We start from the raw sequence: 22,552 nt of genomic DNA on the forward strand, positions 1-22,552 counted from the left end.
GTAAGCCCTTTATGATGAAGAGCCAAGTCACTTTTGCAATCCTGTATTTACCCTTGTAACTTATATTTCATCTGAATGCTTCTCAATTTATCCTTTACCAGAGAACCCTGAACAAGATATATCTGAGAAGTCCTGTGCCTTTGTAAACTTTATGCCTGCTCTAGTACATCAACTGTAGATCGTTGACTTTTACAAATTTCAACATACAACCCTGTCGCTTTTAAGTATACCTGAAAACTGATTGGGAAGTTGATATAGGATTTTATGCCACTACCAAAAAATCTGTTTTTATAGACTCGTTTATCTTCTAGTACTTTTATCCCGAAATAAGAGCAATGCTGAGCCTTCAAATAATCTAAAATTAGATGAGAGAAATTATCTTTTTAATCTGGAAATACAGTACCTAAATTAGAACAAGAGAGAAATCTGGAAATTAAGGAGTACAGCTAAGGTTTTTTTCACCAAAAATCACAATGGAATAGAATTAGAAAGTATACTCCTTTGAAGTTTTGAAACCTTAAAGGAGGAATTTTCAGATTAAAGAAAAACAAGGACAGGCCTGCTTTACCCAGTGAATGCTAACTATTTATTACCCTAATAAAAAATGAAAATAAAATCAAACCAATTTAGATCAGTTCTTTGAAAGAACATTGCTATTGGACTTTAGTAGGAAGATGTTAGGGATATGTCTCTGTAATATATAGGTATATTCATGGAGGACAACCATCATTTTAAGTTTTGCCAAGCCTGTTGGCGTCACTGACAAAAACTTACTTTTTGGCATTTGAATCATTGGTGTGACCAATTATTGAATTTTTCTCTAGGGCTGTAATGTCTGTATGGTTTTTCTGTCTTGATTCACTTTATTCCAAGCTGATTCACAATTATTTCTTTACAGAACAGCTTGTATTTGGCATAGCTGTAAAAAAAATTCAGGCTTTTCTAAGTAAGGCTCTTTTTCAATTGGAAATTCCGTCTTTGCAGTTAAAACATTTGTAAACATAACACAATTTAGATAGAGCTGAACGACTTTGCAAGACTGCTATTTTTGAAATGGAGGAGGGTTTTCCTAAAGAACAAGTTGGTGATACTGGGCTCTTAGAACTCCCTTGAAAGCAGTTGGCATTTACTGCTGCGTGTATTGGGTCAGAAAAACATGTATTTTTTGGCTTGCAATATTCAGGAAATATTGGTGTGTTTAGAAGAATGCTGAATAAAATTTGGGGTCTTATTCATTTCAAAGGATCCTTCATGTATCTTTTGTTTCCTGAGGTTAGAGATATTGGTGATCCTGAAAGATGTTTCAAGACTTTCACCTTGTAATATTTCTAATACCTGAAAGGAATTATAACCAAACTTAACCTCCAAACTCTACCACCTTCTTTGGTTGAGTCAACAGTTTTTATGTTGTTGTTGGAGTATACTTAGGCGAGAGAGCCACACAGCCTCCCCTGATGAACAGTCAGGATTTTGATTGGCAGTGTTAACAAAATGGAACATGTTCGCTCAGCCTGACTTTTCCTTCTCAAACCCACTGAACAATATAGATTTTTCAGCTCTGTTCTCCAGAAACAAAGTGTAATGGCACTTCTTGTAGTAGTTCTTCTTGAACAGAAAACTATAATGGTATTGTGGCTGGAATCATACAAAATAAATATTAGCTCTCTGATTCTTCTCTCATTTGATTTTTTTTCTGGGCTTATCCAGAGGAGAGTCAAACTAAGATTTAGACAAATAGAAACAAGTTGCATAGTGTAGTGTTGCAACCCAGTCTTAATTTGAACCCAGTCTTTTACTGGTAAAAGTTTGTCTTTTAAGAGACTACTGTAATTGTTGTTAATTCTTTGAATAATTAACAGAAGGGTTTTTAAAACTAGTTTTTAAAGCGTGTTCAGAAGGGTTTTTAAAACTAGTTTTCCTTTTCAGAAGGGTTTTTAAAACTAGTTTTTAAAGCGTGTTCATTTTCTACCTGCTTAAAAATGCTCATCTGTCAGTGCCCTAATACAGCAATAAAAAAAAAATTTCTGTTTTATCAGAAGAGAGCATGCCCAAGATTGGTGCCAGGTGTAATGTGAAGCTGCCTCCAAAAGCAACTCTCAAAAACTACTCTTCAGTTGGGCCCTTTGTGGTCAGAAAAGAAAATGTGATATAGTATAATGAAAGAGAAAGATCAGAAGAGTTAAGTAACTTTGAAATAAAAACATTAATTCTCTGTCATTGTTATGACTGTGGCATGTTTAAAATTCTGTGTATCTTTATTCTTGTAGAGATTCCAAATATCCTACAAATACTTTAGGATTAATATTTAAAAAATTATACACTGACCAACAATTGCTCTTTGTTACCCTTTTCCTGCCCCAAATTTTGCCTCTCCAAAACAAAAACAAAATCAGAAACCCCTGCATTTTGATTTTGGGGAAATTTTGCTAAAATGGGTCTTTAAAAATAATCCCTAGCTGGATTGACTAAATTGGAAGATGTCCAGCAATATCAAACCATTGTGCCGTCTGCCAGTGGCAAGCCTGGTCACCAGTTTCAATCATTCAGCTTTCTATTTCAGGTTACTTATATTCAGTCCAAATTGTGAATATTCATCTTCCAGGGATGCTGGAGTGTTCCTGTTCCATTTAAGAAAAGATGTCTTTCCTCCTAAGTGAATACACCTCCTTAAAGTGAACTGTTACACTAATCACATCTTAATAGTGGGGCTATTTTTAAAGGTGTTAGGCTGTTTTCATTTTCTGCTTCCAAGTGAACATTTACATAACAAAGCACTCTGGGAGCGTGCTGTTTGTGCTAAGTAGGATCGCCACTCTATTAGCAATCAGTAACAATATTTCTTCATTTCCGTTTTCCATCCTGGACTATGGTTTGATAAATTGTACTGGGCAATGGGTATGAATGCAGCTGTGAGAGTTAGACTTCAGCTTTTGTGGAATAGTAGACTAATGCTGGTTGTGTGCGTTTTTGTATATAAAACTAGGGCAGTGTCTTAAAGAACGTTATCTCCGTGTCTCAAATCTGACTTACCAGCACGTAGGAAGTTTGTTTTGGTTTCAAAATGTACTTTTACCCCATGGTGGCTGGCAGGGTACAATGCTATTGACATCACTGTGTTTCAAATAGAAAATTAACAAGTAGCTACTGTTGTGACTGCAGATTGCCTTCCCAGTCCCTGTGAGAGAATGCTTTTTCTTTTGGACAGCAACACTTCTCAGCCCCTTGGTACCATTAAATCAGCCAATGGGGGCTGCCAGAATAGGGATGAACACCAACAAAAGACTGGAGAGTAGAAAAACTGTTAATAATGCAAAAATCTTTAATCAGTTTCCAAACTGATGTGAAAGATAAATAATTTAAAAACATTTCTTTCCCACCCACAGCCCAGTTTTGACATTAGGCCAGGTTCAGAGCCTGATCTCTCCAGAGAGAAGTATCCTTCCCCTCCACCCAAAACCCTGGAGAGTTGCCAAAGGAAAATAAGCTATTTTGTATTTAGAACAAATTGCCACTGTTTTCACCAGTGATGTAGCCCTATTTCCCAGACTTTGAAACTTGGAATACAGAAAGTTCTTGTGTGACCAAAGAAATATGGTGAATGAGTGATCGTTTTTTGTTTGTTTGTTTGTTTGTTTTAAAGGAAAAACCAAATCCTCGTAAACAGGTAAGAGAGGGAATGAGATATATGCATGGCAGCTAAGTTGAGCGTAGAATGGACATCAAGCAAATAAAATCTGTTAAATCACTTTGGAGATTGGGTTCCTTGTGGGAGTTTCAGTAGAGAACATATGCCTCTGGAGCCAGGTTTTAATTTTTTTCAAATGCTGTCAATAGTCGTCTCCCTTAGAGATGAATGCAGGTCAGTAAAAAAAAATTTATATGTTCTATGCTATCAGTTCAATTCAGTTCAGTCGCTTAGTCGTGTCTGACTCTCTGTGACCCCATGAATCGCAGCACGCCAGGCCTCCCTGTCCATCACCAACTCCCGGAGTTCACTCAGACTCACGTCCATCAAGTCAGTGATGCCATCCAGCCATCTCATCCTCGGTCGTCCCCTTCTCCTCCTGTCCCCAATCCCTCCCAGCATCAGAGTCTTTTCCAATGAGCCAACTCTTCACATGAGGTGGCCAAAGTCCTGGAATTTCAGCTTTAGCATCAGTCCTTCCAAAGAAATCCCAGGGCTGATCTCCTTCAGAATGGACTGGTTGGATCTCCTTGCAGTCCAAGGGACTCTCAAGAGTCTTCTCCAACACCACAGTTCAAAAGCATCAATTCTTCGGCGCTCAGCCTTCTTCACAGTCCAACTCTCACATCCATACATGACCACAGGAAAAACCATAGCCTTGACTAGATGGACCTTAGTCGGCAAAGTAATGTCTCTGCTTTTGAATATGCTATCTAGGTTGGTCATAACTTTTCTTTCAAGGAGTAAGCGTCTTTTAATTTCATGGCTGCAGTCACCATCTGCAGTGATTTTGGAGCCTCCAAAAATAAAGTCTGACACTGTTTCCACTGTTTCCCCATCTACTTCCCATGAAGTGATGGGAGCAGATACCATGATCTTCATTTTCTGAATGTTGAGCTTTAAGCCAACTTTTTCACTCTCCTCTTTCACTTTCATCAAGAAGCTTTTTAGTTCCTCTTCACTTTCTGCCATAAGGGTGGTGTCATCTGCCTATCTGAGGTTATTGATATTTCTTCTGGCAATCTTGATTCCAGCTTGTGTTTCTTCCAGTCCAGCATTTCTCATGATGTACTCTGAATATAAGTTAAATAAGCAGGGTGACAATATACACCCTTGACGTACTCCTTTTCCTATTTGGAATCAGTCTGTGGTTCCATGTCCGGTTCTAACTGTTGCTTCCTGACCTGCATACAGATTTCTCAAGAGGCAGGTCAGGTGGTCTGGTATTCTCATCTCTTTCAGAATTTTCCACAGTTTATTGTGATCCACACAGTCAAAGGCTTTGGCATAGTCAATAAAGCAGAAATAGATGTTTTTCTGGAACTCTCTTGCTTTTTCCATGATCCAGTGGATGTTGGCAATTTGATCTCTGGTTCCTCTGCCTTTTCTAAAACCAGCTTGAACATCAGGAAATTCATGGTTCATGTATTGCTGAAGCCTGGCTTGGAGAATTTTGAGCTTTACTTTACTAGCATGTGAGATGAGTGCAATTGTGTGGTAGTCTGAGCATTCTTTGGCATTGCCTTTCTTTGGGATTGGAATGAAAACTGGCCTTTTCCAGTCCTGTGGCCACTGCTGAGTTTTCCAAATTTGCTGGCATATTGAGTGCAGCACTTTCACAGCATCATCTTTCAGGATTTGAAATAGCTCAACTGGAATTCCATCACTTCCACTAGCTTTGTTCGTAGTGATGCTTCCTAAGGCCCACTTGACTTCACATTCCAGGATGTCTGGCTCTAGGTGAGTGGTCACACCATTGTGATTATCTGGGTCGTGAAGATCTTTTTCGTACAGTTCTTCCGTGTATTCCTGCCACCTCTTCTTAATATCTTCTGCTTCTGTTAGGTAGACGTCAAGTGATCAGCAATCCTGGGATCTTGTAAAACTATGCAAACATGAGTTTCTCATGTTATCAAATGAGATTAAAAAACATTCATTTAATATTTTCCCCTTTTGCAGTGTGGAGTATTTCTTTTTAGACTTTTCCCTCTCATACTTGGGTTTTCTTACCTTTTTTTTCTTTTCTCTTTTCTCGTTAATAATTGCCTTCCTGTCATCATAGTTGTCATTACCACCGTTTCTTGAACAACAGCTGGAACAGAGGCCAAACTTAAATCAGATTATCTGCATGCTAGGAGGCCTGTCAGTAAGGTCAGAAAGTTGATATTGGTGACCAAAAAAATTGGATTTTAAAAAATTATCTGTGGATTTGACATTGTGGTCCTAGTCCCCAGCACTGTCAATACTTTAATAAGTTACTCTGTTGTAATGGCTGCAATTCCCAGCCCTCTGCTTCACTATTAAGAGAGATGTCAGCCCTAAACAAGAGTTGGTTGGAGAATTGTCAGTTACTCTACATGTAGTTGTCTTTGGTGATGACCTCAGCTGCACACCAAAGTATAGATTCCAACATCTGTAAGCAGGTCACTTGTGTATGTTGGCCTGCCATCTGATTATACTGTTTGGAGGCCCCTGTATTACTACATCAACTTTAGTGAGTTACAGAGGCCCAGAAATATCCATTGGAAATTGTTACATCTCTTCTCCCCACCATGGGCCATTTTTCTGTTTGGTTATTGGAAGAACTGAAATGACTAAAAAGTATGGATTTATTCTAATCTGGAAGATAATTAGAATATAATGTGATTAGTGTAAAAATCAAGTGTTTATTATCTGAGAAAGGTGATATGGCACAGAAGCCCTCATGGAAGAAACAGTAGTTTGTGGATTGATGAATGAGTTAGATGCCCATTGGACAGTGGAGGAAAGGGCATTCCAGGTAGAGAAGTCAGAAAATAGGAACCTTTGGTTTGTGGAAGAGTTTTGCAAAAGGTAATGGATAATGACCAGTGGGGCTTGAAGGGTGGTAGGCAGGTCAGATTATAGCATTTTCAGACAGATAAAGATTACTACTGTCATCTTTAAAATTTTTTTACAGCATGTAATTCAGTGGCATAATAGGGTATAGCTTGTTTGCTGATGGTCATTGTTATTGACTGACTGGCAGTTCATTGTCTTCATATCTCTGAGTTGTGAAGAGTAAATGAAATTTCAGCCTATATAGAATCTGTGTAGCTTAAGAAAGAATATGCCACTATTCGTCATCATTAATTTATTGAGTACTCACATTTCTCCCCCATTCACTTGCCCCCCCCCCAACTTTTTCTCTCTCTCTAAACCTTTGAAAAACATAATCCCAACAGTAATCCAGAATTGGTGTTCTGAAGTCCCAAGCTCTTATAGTGATCTGTGGTAATTTGCTTTAATAGTTTAACATAGATTCCTGGAGGTCCTAGGTTGTAGTGTGAAATAATGCGAGATTTGTTTGAAGTTTTTTATTTTAAAAATACACTTTACATTATCTGTTTGTTTCTATATAAAATAGTGTTCTTTTCCCGAATCTTTGAGGAAAACTGTGACTTCTGGAAGGCATACTGTGTTTAACTTTCTGGCTTTAAATACTGTCTGGCTCCCTAACCCGGAGTAGAACTACTTTTATTTTATTGGGAGAAGGTGATTTTAAAAAAATCTTTGAAGGATGAGTAATGTGTATCTCAACCTTACTGATTTTATTCCTTATCCTGTATATAGATGAGCCTGTTAGTGGTGAGGTGGATAATGTGACTATAGAATAATTTATATTATTATAATATTATGTAGTTTATATATAATTTACAACTTCATCATAGCACTTGTTGATATTCCTATCTGGTTATTTTATAACATACCAGATGAATTAAGGGGAGTATTAATGAAAGCACCTTTTTTTTTTTTTTTGAAGAGTGAGAAGAGGGTCCTAGCTATTCTCCTAAGTTTTAATTTTGTTGTCATTAAACCCCATGATACCACAGTCAATTCTGATGCTAGGAAAATGCCACTTACCATGTTACTCACTGGGAGTTAATAGTCTGTTTATTTTTTTATGAAGTAGATAATATATAAACTGTAAATGAAACATATAATTATCATGCGCCATTTTATGGGAATGTCTAAAGCTTATTTCACAAATAGGATAAGCTGAACAGTAGCATATGAAATCAGTTTTTGTAAATAAAATTCATGAGTAGCATGATCATGCTTAGATTCTGGATCTATAATATCTTTAATGTCATTTTTTAATAAGAAAAGGAAGCAGGAAGGTTTTTGTTTTTGTTTTTTTGGTAACTTTGAAGATTTTGAGAAAATTCTCAACATGTTACATTTTAGAGAAATGCTGGAATATAAAGTGTGTAGGATAAGCAGCTAGCTGCTGTCATGTACAAAAGTGTTGTGTAGTTGGGAATCCTGGCCACGAGCCACTGCAGCTTTGAAGAATGTGGCTCAAGGGAGGAGTCAGCCCGTTGCATAACATTCAACAGAGAGGAAAATACAAGTACTGTCCCTATCACTTGACTTGTTTTCCATTTTTATTTAGTTACTTGGCAAAGTCTTGGTATCCCGTAGTGGAGAAATGAAAGACAAGCAAGTTCCAGTGAAGGACCGTGCCTCCAAGGGCATCAGCCAACGGATGGTTTGTGAGGCTGGGCAGGTGTTAAATTTCTTATTGTTGTTGGGCAAAGGGGTAAGAATTTCAAGAGACAACTTGAAAAACATCATCATATGATACTTGCGATTTTTTTCTGAAAGGGAATTCTTTCCCCTCTATTCCCTCAACACTGTGTGTGCCTCTTCTGGTTGATATACCTATGCTTTAAAATATCATAGCTACTAGCAGGGGCCATTTTATAGCAAAATCATTTCCCCTCATGTTCTGTGATATTTCAGTTTGGCAGTAAAGTTTACAAGGTTTGAAATCAAAAGCAGCACTGGTTCCTTTAGGGAAAAATGATCCCAATCTACCAAAATAAAAGCCAAACAGACTCTAATTGTTCCTTTTCCCACAAGGGGCTTGCCCTTTTGGAAGGTGTGGGTAATTTTGATAGGACCTTCTCTCTAACAGGGTTAGTCACTGGGAATTGCCTCTTCCCCTGGGAAAAACCCACTTTTATATCTCATTTTAAAACAGACCTCAAAGTGTCTTTGAAAATAAAATTACTTTGCTATCTTTTCATTGTCTTGCTGCCTCACTCTCTGCAAGGAGACTCCGGTTTTCTCACAGGGCATCTCCTGCTACAATCCTAATTTTGCTTTACAGTCTAATCCTAATTTTGCTTTATAGTCACACATGCTAAATTAGGAAAGATTTTAGTTGTATAGTTCTTATTGAGCTATCAATGTGTTGTGAAAAGTTGGGTAAACGCTAACCAGGGTGCTAAATTTTTTTCCATCAGGTTTAACCATGTAAATTTACAATGTTATGTTTTTCCTATTGGTTGTTAGTCTAGTGTTCATCAGAATATTCAGAATGACAGCCTTAAGTTTCCCCAACTTTCTTACACTTTGACTGTTGGTGCAGGACCATGCCTTTCATGAATTCTTCATGTCGGTTCCTCCACTCCTTGACGACTTGAAAAACATCATGTTACGATACTTGCAAATTTCTTCTCAGTACATAAGGATTTTCAAATCAAACCAGGCTTTTATTCTTCTCTGTCTCTTGTCCTCTTTTCTTCTGCCAGCGTCTTACAGTTCATGATTTGGCAACTCCGTACAGGAGACTCCAGAGCCACCAGTCATATGAGAACGAAGGCAAGAAAAGAAAGGACCAGATGGCATCAAAAGATATGCCTTTCTAGGTCATTGGTGGTTAAGCTTGCAATCTGGTTACCAGCAGGGAGACTGGGGGAAAGGGTGGAGAGCAGCACAGCACCATTGTAAGGGAAGAAGAATTTTGTCATACAATTCATTCCGTAATTTGCTGGACAGAAAAAACTTCCATATGAAAGATAATGGATTTTCTGATTTAACTTTCCAGTTTACAGTCACAGGGAATCCATTGCATTTACTTAAAGGGGCATATAAGCACCTGGAAAAACTGTGTATAATATTTGAATGGCCACTTTGAAAAGTGTGGCTCCGCCTTCTTCAACTTCTATTAACCCTTTGTTATTCTATTCTCCTAATGCCTGATTCACTTACAAGTATTAATACAAAAACTGGAGGAAATAACATTTGCCTCCCCCACATATACCTGTCCCCTTAGAAGAGCAGAGGACATCATTCACCACTTATCCTTCATGAGGACCCTACTTACAAAATATGGACAATGGCATCACTGGCCTTTGTGAGACATATCTCAGGGTATGTTTTCTTGGTATAAACTGTATCTTGGAACACATTTAAAACTACTTGACTGAAGAAATGTTCAGTAGTGGAACCCTTCTACCCTGTTGGTGGGAATGTAAATTGGTCCAGGGACTGTGGAGAAAAGCATGCATGCGTGCTAAGTTGCTTCAGTCATATCTTACTCTGCGACTCTGTGGACTGTAGCCCACCAGTCTCCTCTGTCCATGGGATTCTCCCGACAGTACTGGAGTGGGTTGTCATGCCCCCTCCAGGGGATCTTTCTGACCTAGTGATGAAACCCACATCTCTTAGATCTCCTGCATTGGCAGGCAGGTTCTTTACCACTAGCACCACCTGGGAAGCCTGGAGAACAGTATAGAGGGTCCTTAAAAAACTGAAAATAGAGTTACCATATAATCCTGCAATTCCACTCCTGGAGCATATATCCAGAGAAAACTCTTAATTCAAAAAGATATGTACACCCCAATGTTTATTGCAGCACTATTTATAATAGCAAAGACATGGAAGCAACCTAAATGTTCACCAAGAGATGAATGATAAAGGAGATGTGGTGTGTATAGACACACACACACACACACACACACACATAATGGAATGTTCAGTTCAGTCGCTCAGTCGTGTCCGACTCTTTGCGACCCCATGAATCACAGCACGCCAGGCCTCCCTGTCCATCACCAACTCCCAGAGTTCACTCAGACTCTCGTCCATCAAGTCCATGATGCTGTCCAGCCATCTCATCCTCTGTCGTCCCCTTCTCCTCCTGCTCACAATCCCTCCCAGCATCAGAGTCTTTTCCAATGAGTCAACTCTTCGCATGAGGTGGCCAAAGGACTGGAGTTTCAGCTTTAGCATCATTCCTTCCAAAGGAATCCCAAGGCTGATCTCCTTCAGAATGGACTGGTTGGATCTCCTTGCAGTCCAAGGGAATCTCAGGAGTCTTCTCCAACACCACAGTTCAAAGGCATCAATTCTTCGGCACTCAGCTTTCTTCACAGCTCAGCCATAAAAAAGAATCAAATGCCATTTGCAGCAACATGGATGAACGTAGAGATTATCAGATTAAGTGAAGTCAGTCAGATATAGAGAAAGACATATGATATCACTTATTTGTGCAACCTAAAAAAGTAATATAAGTGAATTTATTTATGAAATGGAAATAGATTCACAAACATAGAAAATAAAATTATGGTGGGGAGCTAAATTAGGAGTTTGGAATTAACATATACACACTTCTATATATAAAACAAACAAGGACCTACTGTATAGCACAGGGAATTATATTCAGTATTTTGTAGTAGCCTATAATGGAAAAGAATCTGAAAAAAAAGTGTGTGTGTATGTATATATATATATGTATATATATACACACACACATATATATATAAAACCAAATGACTTTGCTGTACACCTGAAACTGATGCAGCATTGTAAATTACACTTCAATTTTAAAGAATGGTCTAAAAAATTGACTTGACTAAAGAAATGTTCAGTAGTGACTAACAGTACTTTGGAGGGGAGTCTGCCTTCCTGGTTCACTTAGACATCGCTTGCATCTTGACTCCTTTTGCCTGGGCAATTCCTGATTGACAGTGCTGTTGCAGGTCACCAGACTGCTGAACTTGGTTGATGTTTCCTTATAGAATTCCAACTCGGTTGTTTTGTTGTGAATGAAGAAATCTAAAGTATTTTTAATTTTAGGTTTAAACTTGCTCCCAATATTTGACTTTTAAATTATTTACTGTTTTAATTACCATGCTTTTTTCATAAACAAATTCAGTATCCTTTAAGTTTCAACCTCTTTTATTAAGCTATCTTCTTCAGTTATAATCTCTTCTTTCATTTAGATTCTGTCACCCTTGATACCTGTATGACTCATTTCATTGTGAACCATCTGAAACAAAATATGTTTCATTCTGTAGTCTAGATTATAAACTGCTAAAATTTACCTTTCTTTTTTTTACTTCTCCCACTCAAGCGTCAAGAACATTGCTGAGTACACAAAAGTCATGTAATAAATATACAGCTGAATGATTTTTTTTAAAGGAAAAAAACAATATTTTAATAGTTAGTTGATTTCTGCCTATTTTTTATTTTTTCACAGTAAAGCGTAGTTCATTTTATTTTTATCTTTATCATTTTTTATTTAGTTGATTTACACTGATATGCCAATCTCTGCTGTACAGCAAAGTGACTGTTATACATACATATATATACATTCTTTAAAATATTCTTTTGCATTATGGCTTATCCCAGGAGATTGGAAATAGTTCCCTGTACTATACCTGGGACTTTGTTACATCCATTCTAAATATAATATTTGCATCTACCAACCCCAGACTCCCAGTCCATCCCTCTCCCACCCACCTTGGGAACCACAAGTCTGATCTCTCTGTCTGTGAGTCTGTTTTATATGTAGATACATTAACTTGTGATGTAAGTGATATCATATGGTATTTGTCTTTCTCTTTCTGACTGACTTCATTTAGTATGATAATCTCTACTTTTATCCATGTTGCTGTACATTCTGCTTAGATTTTAATATGACTTTAACTTAGATTTTACAACACAGGAAATTGACCCACCCATTTTTTTCTGTGCTGCCCTCTGCCATTTTTTCTTGATATGCAACTATAGTAAGGAACCATCTGAAACTTCTTAAACTAAAAGTTGTATATATGTACTGAATATCTGGGGTTAAATATGACAAGTTATTCCTTTGGCAAAATACTTGTTAACTTTGCAATTTTTTTTTTACATGATTGAATTCAAAGCCCTCTTGGGAGCATCTAATTATTGCAAGAGAACCACCAGTCTCTCTCCACCCTCCAGTCATATCATATGAGTTCAGTTATTAGGCATATACCATAATAATCCTAATGAAGAGTTTAAAGGCCCTTTTTACTGTGGGCCTTATTTTGTTTAGTTTTAGTCTGTGATTATGTGAGAGTCCTCACCTAAGAAATTTTACAATTAAAAATTAAAATTCTATGATTTTGGTTTGCACATCAGGGGAGGAGAGTGACTTTAAAATTGTTAAATCTCATTAACCAGGAATCCATTGATAAACTTTTAAAGAAAATTAAACAGAATTATTTTAATCCACATCAGGTATGTCAGGTTTCAGCCTGGAGCCAATTACTAGATTTGAGTTATTGAACTCAATAGATTTGGAACGGAAATGCTAACAGGCCTCTAACTATGCTGGCTAGTAGGTACTAGAAGAATCTTGACAATTCATCAGCCAAACCTCATTTCACTACCCTTAACATCCTTGCCTGTCAGTGACATAATTGGCTGCCTTCTGCTATCCCTCCTTGAACTTGCTAGCATTTGAGAATTTCTCTTGACATTATTTCTTATGTATTAAGACAGAGAAAGCATAGTTTGACGAGTGAGCTAGTAAACCATCTGACCGTCTTTGAGGAGAAAATGGAGTATGTTTTGTTCCTGCGGCAGTTGACACGGTTGCTAAATGTTCAATTTATAGTTCTTTAAGGACTAGGATTAATCTGTGAACACATTTGTGGGCTTTCTTTTCAGATATACTACTAACTTCTGGATTAAGTTATACATTATGAACCACAGAACCAGATATGTAAACTAATATTGTTTCAGGGTGAAATTATGTATCCAGAATTCTCATCATGGTGATCATAGCTCCTGTAGGGCACATGGGCTTCTCTGGTAGCTCAGCTAGTACAGAATCTGCCTGTAATGGAAGAGACCTGCATTCGATCCCTGGGCTGGGAAGATCCCCTGGAGGAGAGCATGGCAACCCACTCCAGTACTCTTGCCTGGAGAATCCCCATGAACAGAGGAGCCTGGCGGGCTACGATCCAGGGACTCACAAAGGGTCAGACACGACTGAGCAACTTAAGCACAGCACAGCAGAACCCACAGGGTACATGGAATGTAAATTCATGAGGCTCTCTGCTAGCATATACAGGAAACATTTCCCTAAGCTGCCTACAGGATGAGTGTGTTAAAGAACACAGTGACTTTTGGTGAAGAATTCTGTCAACTGGCTTTTTTCCAGGTGTAGAATATTGGAGGTGGGTAGTACGAGAGGGGAGAGGGAGACAGAGAAATAAAAAGGAAAAGCTAGTGACAGCTGATACACTTAGATATTAGGAAGCAGGGGACTATATTATAGGTTGTTGACTCAGTGCCTGGAATTGACCGTAGAGCCATGTATTTTGTCTCACCCTGTGCTCACTGGCCACAGAATTTTGCTGTTTTTGTTGTGTTGGATCATATGAAGTTGTCATTTTTATGGGAGAAATGGCTTAGTATCAGAAATTTTATATGGTTTAAACTAATGCATAATAATATAAACACTGTAGAATGACGACAGTTGTGGAGAGGAGTGTGTGTGTGTGTGTGTGTGTGTGTGTGTGTGTGTGTATGAAAGGTGGAAGGGAGGAAATGGAAATTCATGAGCCTTTTCAGGTAGTGAAGCTGAAAACCTCTAACCTAGCCTTTGGTTTTATACATTCAAAATCAAATACAGTTGCCCAGTGTTTTCCTACTTCTACATTAATACAGTTGAGAAAGTTTATGGGACTGGTTAAAATTAAATCACCTGTGACAGATTACCATTGGGGATAATAATCTTAAGTGACCGATGTCTGCAGCATACAACGAAAGTGGCAGAAAACTGAAAGCCAGTAGGCTCGCCTGCACTTGCATGCAGATACTTTTTTGAAACTGAATAATGTGCAAGTTCTTATTTGTCTTAAAATAGGCTTTAAGGTGTTTTTAGTGAAATATTCAGACTGCTGATTTGACTTATCTTTGTCTTTCTTAGACGAGCTCATCTTCGCCTGTGTTTAGAACGCTTAAAAGTTCTGATTCCACTAGGACCAGATTGCACCAGGCACACAACACTTGGTTTGCTCAACAAAGCCAAAGCACACATCAAGGTAGGAATTTTTTTTTATATTTTCACGTGACTCTCTCAGTCCTGCTCTCTTTTTAGTAGTGATTTCTGTCCACATATATCAGCTAGCTCACAATACTCTCCTTTAATGACTGACCTCAGGAGAAATTTTCTGAAAATCTAATGCTAATCTGATAGGAGCAACATAACCTGATTACACTAAATTGTTTTGACAGCATGGCCATTTGAAGAGCTGGGAATACTAGGAAAATAACAATTACTCTGCTGATACCTGAAGGAAGGCAGTTGTGCCCTCTGGTGGAGATGACTTCATTTGGCTGTGTGTCCCTCAGTGTTTTTCCATCAAACTATACTGCAGAGCTGGTTTCTCTTTTATGGCAATAACTTGACAGACTTTGAAAATTCCATATTGTTCTAGTAATGTAGCATTCATTATACACACACACACAAAGTGAAGAAAAAACTATTTTTGATGTTTAAAAATACATATTTATGTATGTTTTTATACACACACATATACTTGTATAGTCATTCATGTTTTCTCTGTCAACAAAGAAATCTTCTGCCATGTTAGGAATTAATTTTACTGTTTGTACTGTACAACACACAAACTTAAATATCACTGTATCATTTCAGAAACTTGAAGAAGCTGAAAGGAAGAGCCAGCACCAGCTAGAGAACTTGGAACGAGAACAGAGATTTTTAAAGCGGCGACTGGAACAGCTGCAGGGTCCTCAAGAGATGGAACGAATACGAATGGACAGCATTGGATCAACCATTTCTTCAGATCGTTCTGATTCAGAGCGAGGTAGGCAGTGAGCTTCTTCCCTAATGAAACACAAAGCATCCCTGTCTCTGAATTTAGAGGGTAAGACGGGTGGCATTGTGTTTGCTTCCTTCTTCTACACCAACACTGTATGTAACATTCTAGATTTTATATGCAGTCACAACATTGTCTAGCAATGCCTGTGTGAACTATAGAACATTTTTTCTTGATTTATATATATATACATATATATATATCTCAAATATTCCACTTTGAAAAAACTTTAAAGTTGTAAGTTTTTTGTAGAAAATTGTTGAGTTCTCATAAACCCTTCACCCAGGTTCCTCTTAATGTTAATATCTTATGTAACCATAATACAGCTATGAAACCAAGAAATTAACATTCATACAATACTATTAATCTATTAACCGTATTCAGATTTCACTACTTTTCGTAATAATGTTCTGTGTCTGATCCAGGATCCAGTGTAAGATCTCCATTGCCTTAGAAATATTTCTTCAGTCTTTCTTTCGTGACCATGACACATTTGAAGAATATTGGTCAGTTATTTTATAGTGTTCCTCAACTTGGGTTTATCTGATGTTTTCTATTGGACTGAGGTGTTACACATTTGAGGGAAGAAATACCACAGAAGTGATGTTGTGCCCTTCTTAGTTCATTGTATCAGGAAGATACATGATGTTGGTATGTTTTATTACTGGTGATGTTAATTTTTATATCTGTATTTTAAAAGTACCACACCCTCCATTTCTCGTAACATCTGTCCCAGAACATTTGTCTTTGGCAGAATTAAAGAACAAAAAACAACCAGAAAAGAAATTGTAATTGTTTGAATTTTAATGATCTGTTCATCTATAGCTCCCACCACATCAGGCTCACACCACAATAAAAGATCCCAGAGGTGAACTGTGGTCACTTCATATTTGGGAAACTAGAGCTCACAAGATTTTGAGGATTCTGAAACAAAAAAGAAAATTTTGTAAAATTTCTTTTTATTATGGAGATTTGAAAAACAATTTTTATCACTTTTGATTGCTGTGCAAGGACTTTCCTCTAGCTGTAGTCCAGAGGTTCCTCTAGGCCACTCTTCATTGCAGTGTACAAGCTTCTCATGGCAGTAACTGCTCTCGTTGGGCTCTAGAGCCCAGGCTCATAGTTGCGGCATATGGGCTTAGCTGCCCTGAGGTATGTGGAATCTTTCTGAACCAGGAATTGAACCCATGTCCCCTGCACTGGCAGGTGGATTCTAACCACTGGACTACCAGGGAAGTCCTATTATGGAAAATTTAGAACACATACTAAATAAAGTAAATAGAATAATGAACTCTCATGTATCCATTATCCAGCTTGTACAGCTGTCAACATTTTGTCATTCTTTTTTCACCTGTTCTCTACCACCCATATGCCCTGACCATTTTTTCTGAAGTTTTAAAAATCAAATCTCAGGTAACATTTCATTTTGTTCCTAAATACTTCAGTATGTATCTTTAATAAATAGGACTTAAAAAAATACATAATACTGTTATAACGTCCCACAAAATTAATATTGAGTTGGCCAAAAGTTCATTTGATTTTTTTCCATAAGATGGGTCTAGTATTGCTTCAGTTCAGTTCAGTTGCTCAGTCCTGTCTCTTTGTGACCCCATGAATCGCAGCACGCCAGGCCTCCCTGTCCATCACCATCTCCCAGAGTTTACCCAAACGCATGTCCATCGAGTGGGTGATGCCATCCAGCCATCTCATCCTCTGTCGTCCCCTTCTCCTCCTGCCCCTAATCCCTCCCAGCATCAGGGTCTTTTCCAATGAATCAACTCTTCACATGAGGTGGCCAAAGTATTGGAGTTTCAGCTTCAGCATCAGTCCTTCCAATTCACAACAATTTTATTAGACTGTATTGTGATAGTTCTATCCCTGTGCATATTTTTTAAAACTTCAGTGAATTTTCACATAGCCATTTTAATATTGAAGATGGAAGAAAAAAACATTTTCAGAATATTATTTCAAGAAAGGTAAAAATGCAACTGAAACAAAAAGATTTGTGCAGTGTATGGAGAAGTTGCCGTGACTTCTCAAACATGTCAAAAGTAGTTTGTGAAATTTCGTGCTGGAGATTTCTTGCTGGACAATGCTTCACAGTCAGGTTGAAGTTGATAACAATCAGACTGAGACATTAATTGAGAACAATAAATGTTATACCGCATAGGAGACAGTTGGTATACTCAGAATATCCAAATAAAGCACTGAAAATCATTTGCATCAACTTGATTATGTTAATTACTCTGTTTGGGTTCCACATAAGTGGGAAAAAAACCTTCTTGACTATATTTCTGCATGTGATTCTCTGCTGAAACATAACAAAAGCATTCGGTTTTTAAATCAAATTTTGACGGACAATGAAAAGTGGATACTGTACAATAATCTAGAATGGAAGACATCACGGAGCAAGCAAAATGAACCACCACCAACCACATCATCCAAAGGTTATCTTGTGTATATGGTGGAACTGGAAGGAGTCCTCTATCATGAGCTCCTTTTGGAAAACCGAATGATTAATTACAGTAAGTACTGCTCCTAGTTAGACCAAGTGAGAGCAGCACTCAATGAAAAGCGTCTGTAATTAGTCAACAGAAAACGCATTATCTTCCATCAGGGTACCACAAGACTGCTTGTTTCTTTGATGACCAGGCAAAAACTGTTATAGCTTGACTGGGAAGTTCTGATTCATCTGCTATATTCACAAGACAGTCCACCTTCTGATTTCCATTTATTTCACCCCTTACAAAATTTTCTTAATGGAAAAAAAATCTTAGTTCTTTGGAAGACTGTAAAAGGTACCTGGAACAGTTCTTTACTGAAAAAGACCAAGTTTTAGGAAGATGGAATTATGAAGTTCCCTGAAAAATGGCAGAAGGTAGTGGGACAAAACTGAATTTGTTGTTCAGTAAACTGCTTGGTGAAAGTGAAAAATCTGTCTTGTATTTTTGCTTAAAAACCAAAGAAACTTTATGGCCAACCCAATAAAATCAGATAATCCTATTTAATGTCATCTAACACCCAGTCTCATCAATTTTTCTCAAAAAAGGCATCTTTTGATTGGTGTGTTTGAATAAGAATCCAAAGTCTACATTTGTCTGTACCTTTTAAGGTACAGTTAGCCCTTGAACAGCACAAGTGTGAACTGCCCAGGTACATTTATATGTAGACATTTTTCATTAAGTATGTGCTACAGTACTACATGACCCATGGTTGGTTGAATCTGCAGACAGGGAGGGCTGACTCCAACAGTTGACTCAGATTTTTGTCTGTGTGGAGGGTTGGCATCCTTAACCCCTCATGCTGTTCAAGGGTCAATTATACTTCTGTAGTTTTCCCTTTCCCACTTTTTTTTCAATGCCATTTATTTGTTGTAGAACCTGGGAAACTGGATTTTTCTGTTTTTCACATTCTACATGTGGCTGAATGAATCTTCATGGTGTCATTTAACATGTTCTGCCCTCATATTTCTTGTAAACTGGTTGATAGGTCTAGGGGTTTGATTATATTCAAGTTTTTTTTTTGGAGGCACGGATATTTCGTAGGTGGTGCTGTGTACTTCCTGTGCATCAGTAGTATTTTTAATTGTCCCACGCTAGTGATAACATTGGTCATTGGGTTCAGATGATGTCATCTTGATACATTAATGCAAATGTATCAACCTTTTGCTTAATAGTTTAACAGTTATTGATGATTGTTGCCCTGATCATTATTTTATTAGGTGTTCCAAAATAGTGATTTTCTATCATTGTTGTGCTTATTAACTTTTTCTTCTTTAAAGAACATTTTTTCATCAACTTTCTGGTTACCTTCAAATAAAGTCTTTACTGGAAAGATGGGATAAATGCTTGTTTTTGCTTTATCAATTTTCTGAGTAATGAATTGGCACCTTAGCAACCTTCAGAGGTAACTTTTTTGTTTAGCTCTTTGATTATCTTGTAAACTCATATTTTTTCATGTACTAAATATGTCCCAATCCATTGTTGTCATTCTTGTTCTTTTTAAATACCCAAATTCCCCATATTCTGTGGGAACCTTTCAAATAGGTTTTTAACACAACCCTAGTTTTTAACACAACCCTAGGAGTTCGTGGATTTGTTGTCGTTATGTAAAAGCTTACTTTTTGTGTGTGGCACTTGGTTTTGAAGAATAGTAAGTTCACCAGAAGCTGCAGCAAAAGCCTCAAGGTCATAATGCATTTACAAGTGAGAGGCATAGCAGAAATAACCCTGGTAAGGAGGTAGACCTTGGTCCTTGTCTTTCTTTTGCTGGCTACTAAGCTGTGTGATCTTGTTGAGTCTTCAGGCTTTAGCTGCCCTTGCTGCTACTGTCTCCTGCTCATACCCACCCCACCTCCAAATTTCAGAGGTAGAATGTCTTCATCATACCATTCCTGTTCTTACCTGGAAGCCCTCTTTCCCAGTGTTAGGGACTTTTAAATTCAGCATGCTCTGGATAGGGTGTTTTGATTTTGTTTCCCAAGTATAGGTTGGATGAGTGTTCTGTGATCTAGGAAACACTAAATAGCCTGTGAAGGATTAATGGATATTAAGAAAATAGTTATGCATTCATAGGATTATCTGTACAGTTTGTTTGGATAACTGAGTGCATTTTAAAAAGACTGCTAAAACTTTTTGAAGCAATAAGCCGTCTTCAAAATTATATTCTTCAGAATAACTTGCTCTGTCTTCTTGTGCTCAGCTAGAATCCACTTTTCTAAAGCAACTGTGATCAGTGTGAACCGTTAAAATCAGTGCCAATATGAAACATCAGGCTTTTGAATTTAAGAGAACTGAAGGGAGAAAAGTCTTTCAGCTCCGTTTAAAAAAAAAAAAAAGTATTGCTTTTTATGATTATTGCTGATTGCACATGTAGTATTTAACAATTATAGTGTATATATAGATGGGTCACACATATGTATTTATATTTTATCATGTTTTGTTTTTGAAGTAAAGTGAAATACCACCAGTATTTAAAGTAAAATGCCTTTACTATAATCTTTACTATAGACTATAATCCAGAGACTCTTAAGCTTCACACCCTCATTTCAAGCTATATTTGATAAAAGAAAATTAATTTGAAGACAAATCTGTGTTCTCTTTGCACTTTATTAATGATGGCTTATTTTGGTTACTGAATAGTCAGAGATCTTTATGATGAATCCTGGAAATCTATAGAACTATACCACCAAAGGCCTGGATGGATACATATTCTAGTTCATCTATATTAAGTTTTGCTCCCCCTCCCCACCAACCCCCATGAAGGGAGTTCTGCTTAAACATCACTGAGAATTAGTTTCTAGTTTAAAGCAAAACAGATGTTAAACCACTCAGGATTGGGATCTTTCAATATTAAACACTTAATTCCCAAACAGGTCAAGTGCTTTTGGTGGGAGGTCTAGACAGACTGGTGTCAAAAGCTTTAGTAAACTTGCTGCATAAATTGAGACCACCACTGTATACCAGACATTTCTTTGCAAATATATTCATTCTCATCTTTGGTTCCTTCTGTTCTTAAGAGAGCGCCGATAACAGTTTGTATAATAATTCCTTTATACTACAAAAAGTAATTACTTTTCCTCATGCCCTGTTAGTTCTTGCAAGTGCATAAATACTAGATTACTAATGTTCCTCCTTTTTTCCCTTTGGCAGAGGAGATTGAAGTGGATGTTGAAAGCACAGAGTTCTCCCATGGAGAAGTGGACAATATCAGTACCACCAGCATCAGTGACATTGATGACCACAGCAGCCTGCAGAGTATTGGGAGTGACGAGGGTTACTCCAGTGCCAGTGTCAAACTTCCGTTCACTTCCTAGAACCCAGCATGACATGACAGTGCAGGGCAAAATACTCACTGGGCCAGTTCAGTCCAAACAATCTCTTAAATTGGGTTCATGATGCAGTCTCCTCTTTAAAGCTAAGCAAAACTATACTTGAACAAAAGGGTCGAGAGACCTCTATTTAAGCAAATACTTAGCCAAAAGTGGGGCAGAGCCTCCCCTGCAGAACAAATATTCATAATATACATATTTGAAAATCAGTTTCTAATGGCAGCAGAAAATGTGTGTGAAATTTTCTCAATTTAGTGATTTGAAAGAGGACACTGGAGATTACATCCTCTTTTTCTTTTCTAGTTTGCTCCTATCATATTGATTGAGTAGACACATTTAAGGATGGGATTATGAACCCTTCCCGAGCTCTTTGGTCCTAAAAAGAAACAAGAATCAAACCTGTAGTAAAGACAAGATAATCAGGCATTAATCTTGGATAGCTAAAAAGCTATTAAAACAGCCTAGGAAAAAAAATAAAATAAAACAGCCTAGGACAGCTTATCATGAAGCCTGTGGATGATCAATTCTTTATAAAAAGGAAAAAAAAAAAAAAGCTCATTTCATGCTCTGCAAAAGGAGAGACTCCCATGAAGCCTTTTGAAAGGGATCATCACGCAGCTCAGCTTTCTGTTGGATTCCATGCTAAGCAAGTTAACCTTATCCTGCATTGTTAGCACTAGGGCACCCAATCGCCAGCTCTACAGTCAGCCGCCCTTAGGCCCTTGGGCACGTGGGGCAGTCCCTGTGCGTGACAGCGTCTACCACGCAGGGCCTGATTTCGGATTGAGGGGCCAGAAGGAAAAAGCTCCACGTGCCTCTCTGTCTGCGTGGGCCAGAAGAGTTGTACACGCAGATTAGCAGGCCAAGGTCTGAGCCACGGCAGCATTTTTATTTCAGATTTTGATAACTGTTTGTATGTGTTGAAAACCAAAATGACATCTTTTTAAAGCTTGTCCATAAAAAACATAGACGTCTTTTATAGTGTAAAACACATGGGAAAAAAATCATCTATTTTGATGCAGCATTTGATAATGATAAAACACCTCACACCTCACTCTTTATAGTGCACAAAATGAATGAGGTCTGGGCTAAGTAGAAGAAAGGTCAGTGCTGTTTTTGTTTTCTATTAGA

At 37.7% G+C, this 22,552-nt stretch overlaps 1 protein-coding gene across 2 annotated transcripts in view; it reads left to right on the plus strand.

The window, feature by feature from the left end:
- MXI1 (MAX interactor 1, dimerization protein) overlaps nt 1-21,868 on the plus strand; it is a 93,567-nt gene extending 71,699 nt beyond the window's left edge. For both annotated transcript variants that reach the window (XM_040254410.1, XM_040254411.1), the window contains exons 4-6: nt 14,679-14,793; nt 15,408-15,579; nt 21,243-21,868. In XM_040254410.1, the coding sequence (XP_040110344.1) occupies nt 14,679-14,793; nt 15,408-15,579; nt 21,243-21,406 (451 nt within the window). In that variant the 3' untranslated portion in view covers nt 21,407-21,868. The remainder of the gene's footprint in view (nt 1-14,678; nt 14,794-15,407; nt 15,580-21,242) is intronic.
- Nucleotides 21,869-22,552: the final 684 nt, after the last annotated feature.

The sequence above is a fragment of the Oryx dammah genome, unplaced genomic scaffold (assembly GCF_014754425.2).
Source record: "Oryx dammah isolate SB20612 unplaced genomic scaffold, SCBI_Odam_1.1 HiC_scaffold_14, whole genome shotgun sequence".
NCBI lineage: Eukaryota > Metazoa > Chordata > Mammalia > Artiodactyla > Bovidae > Oryx > Oryx dammah.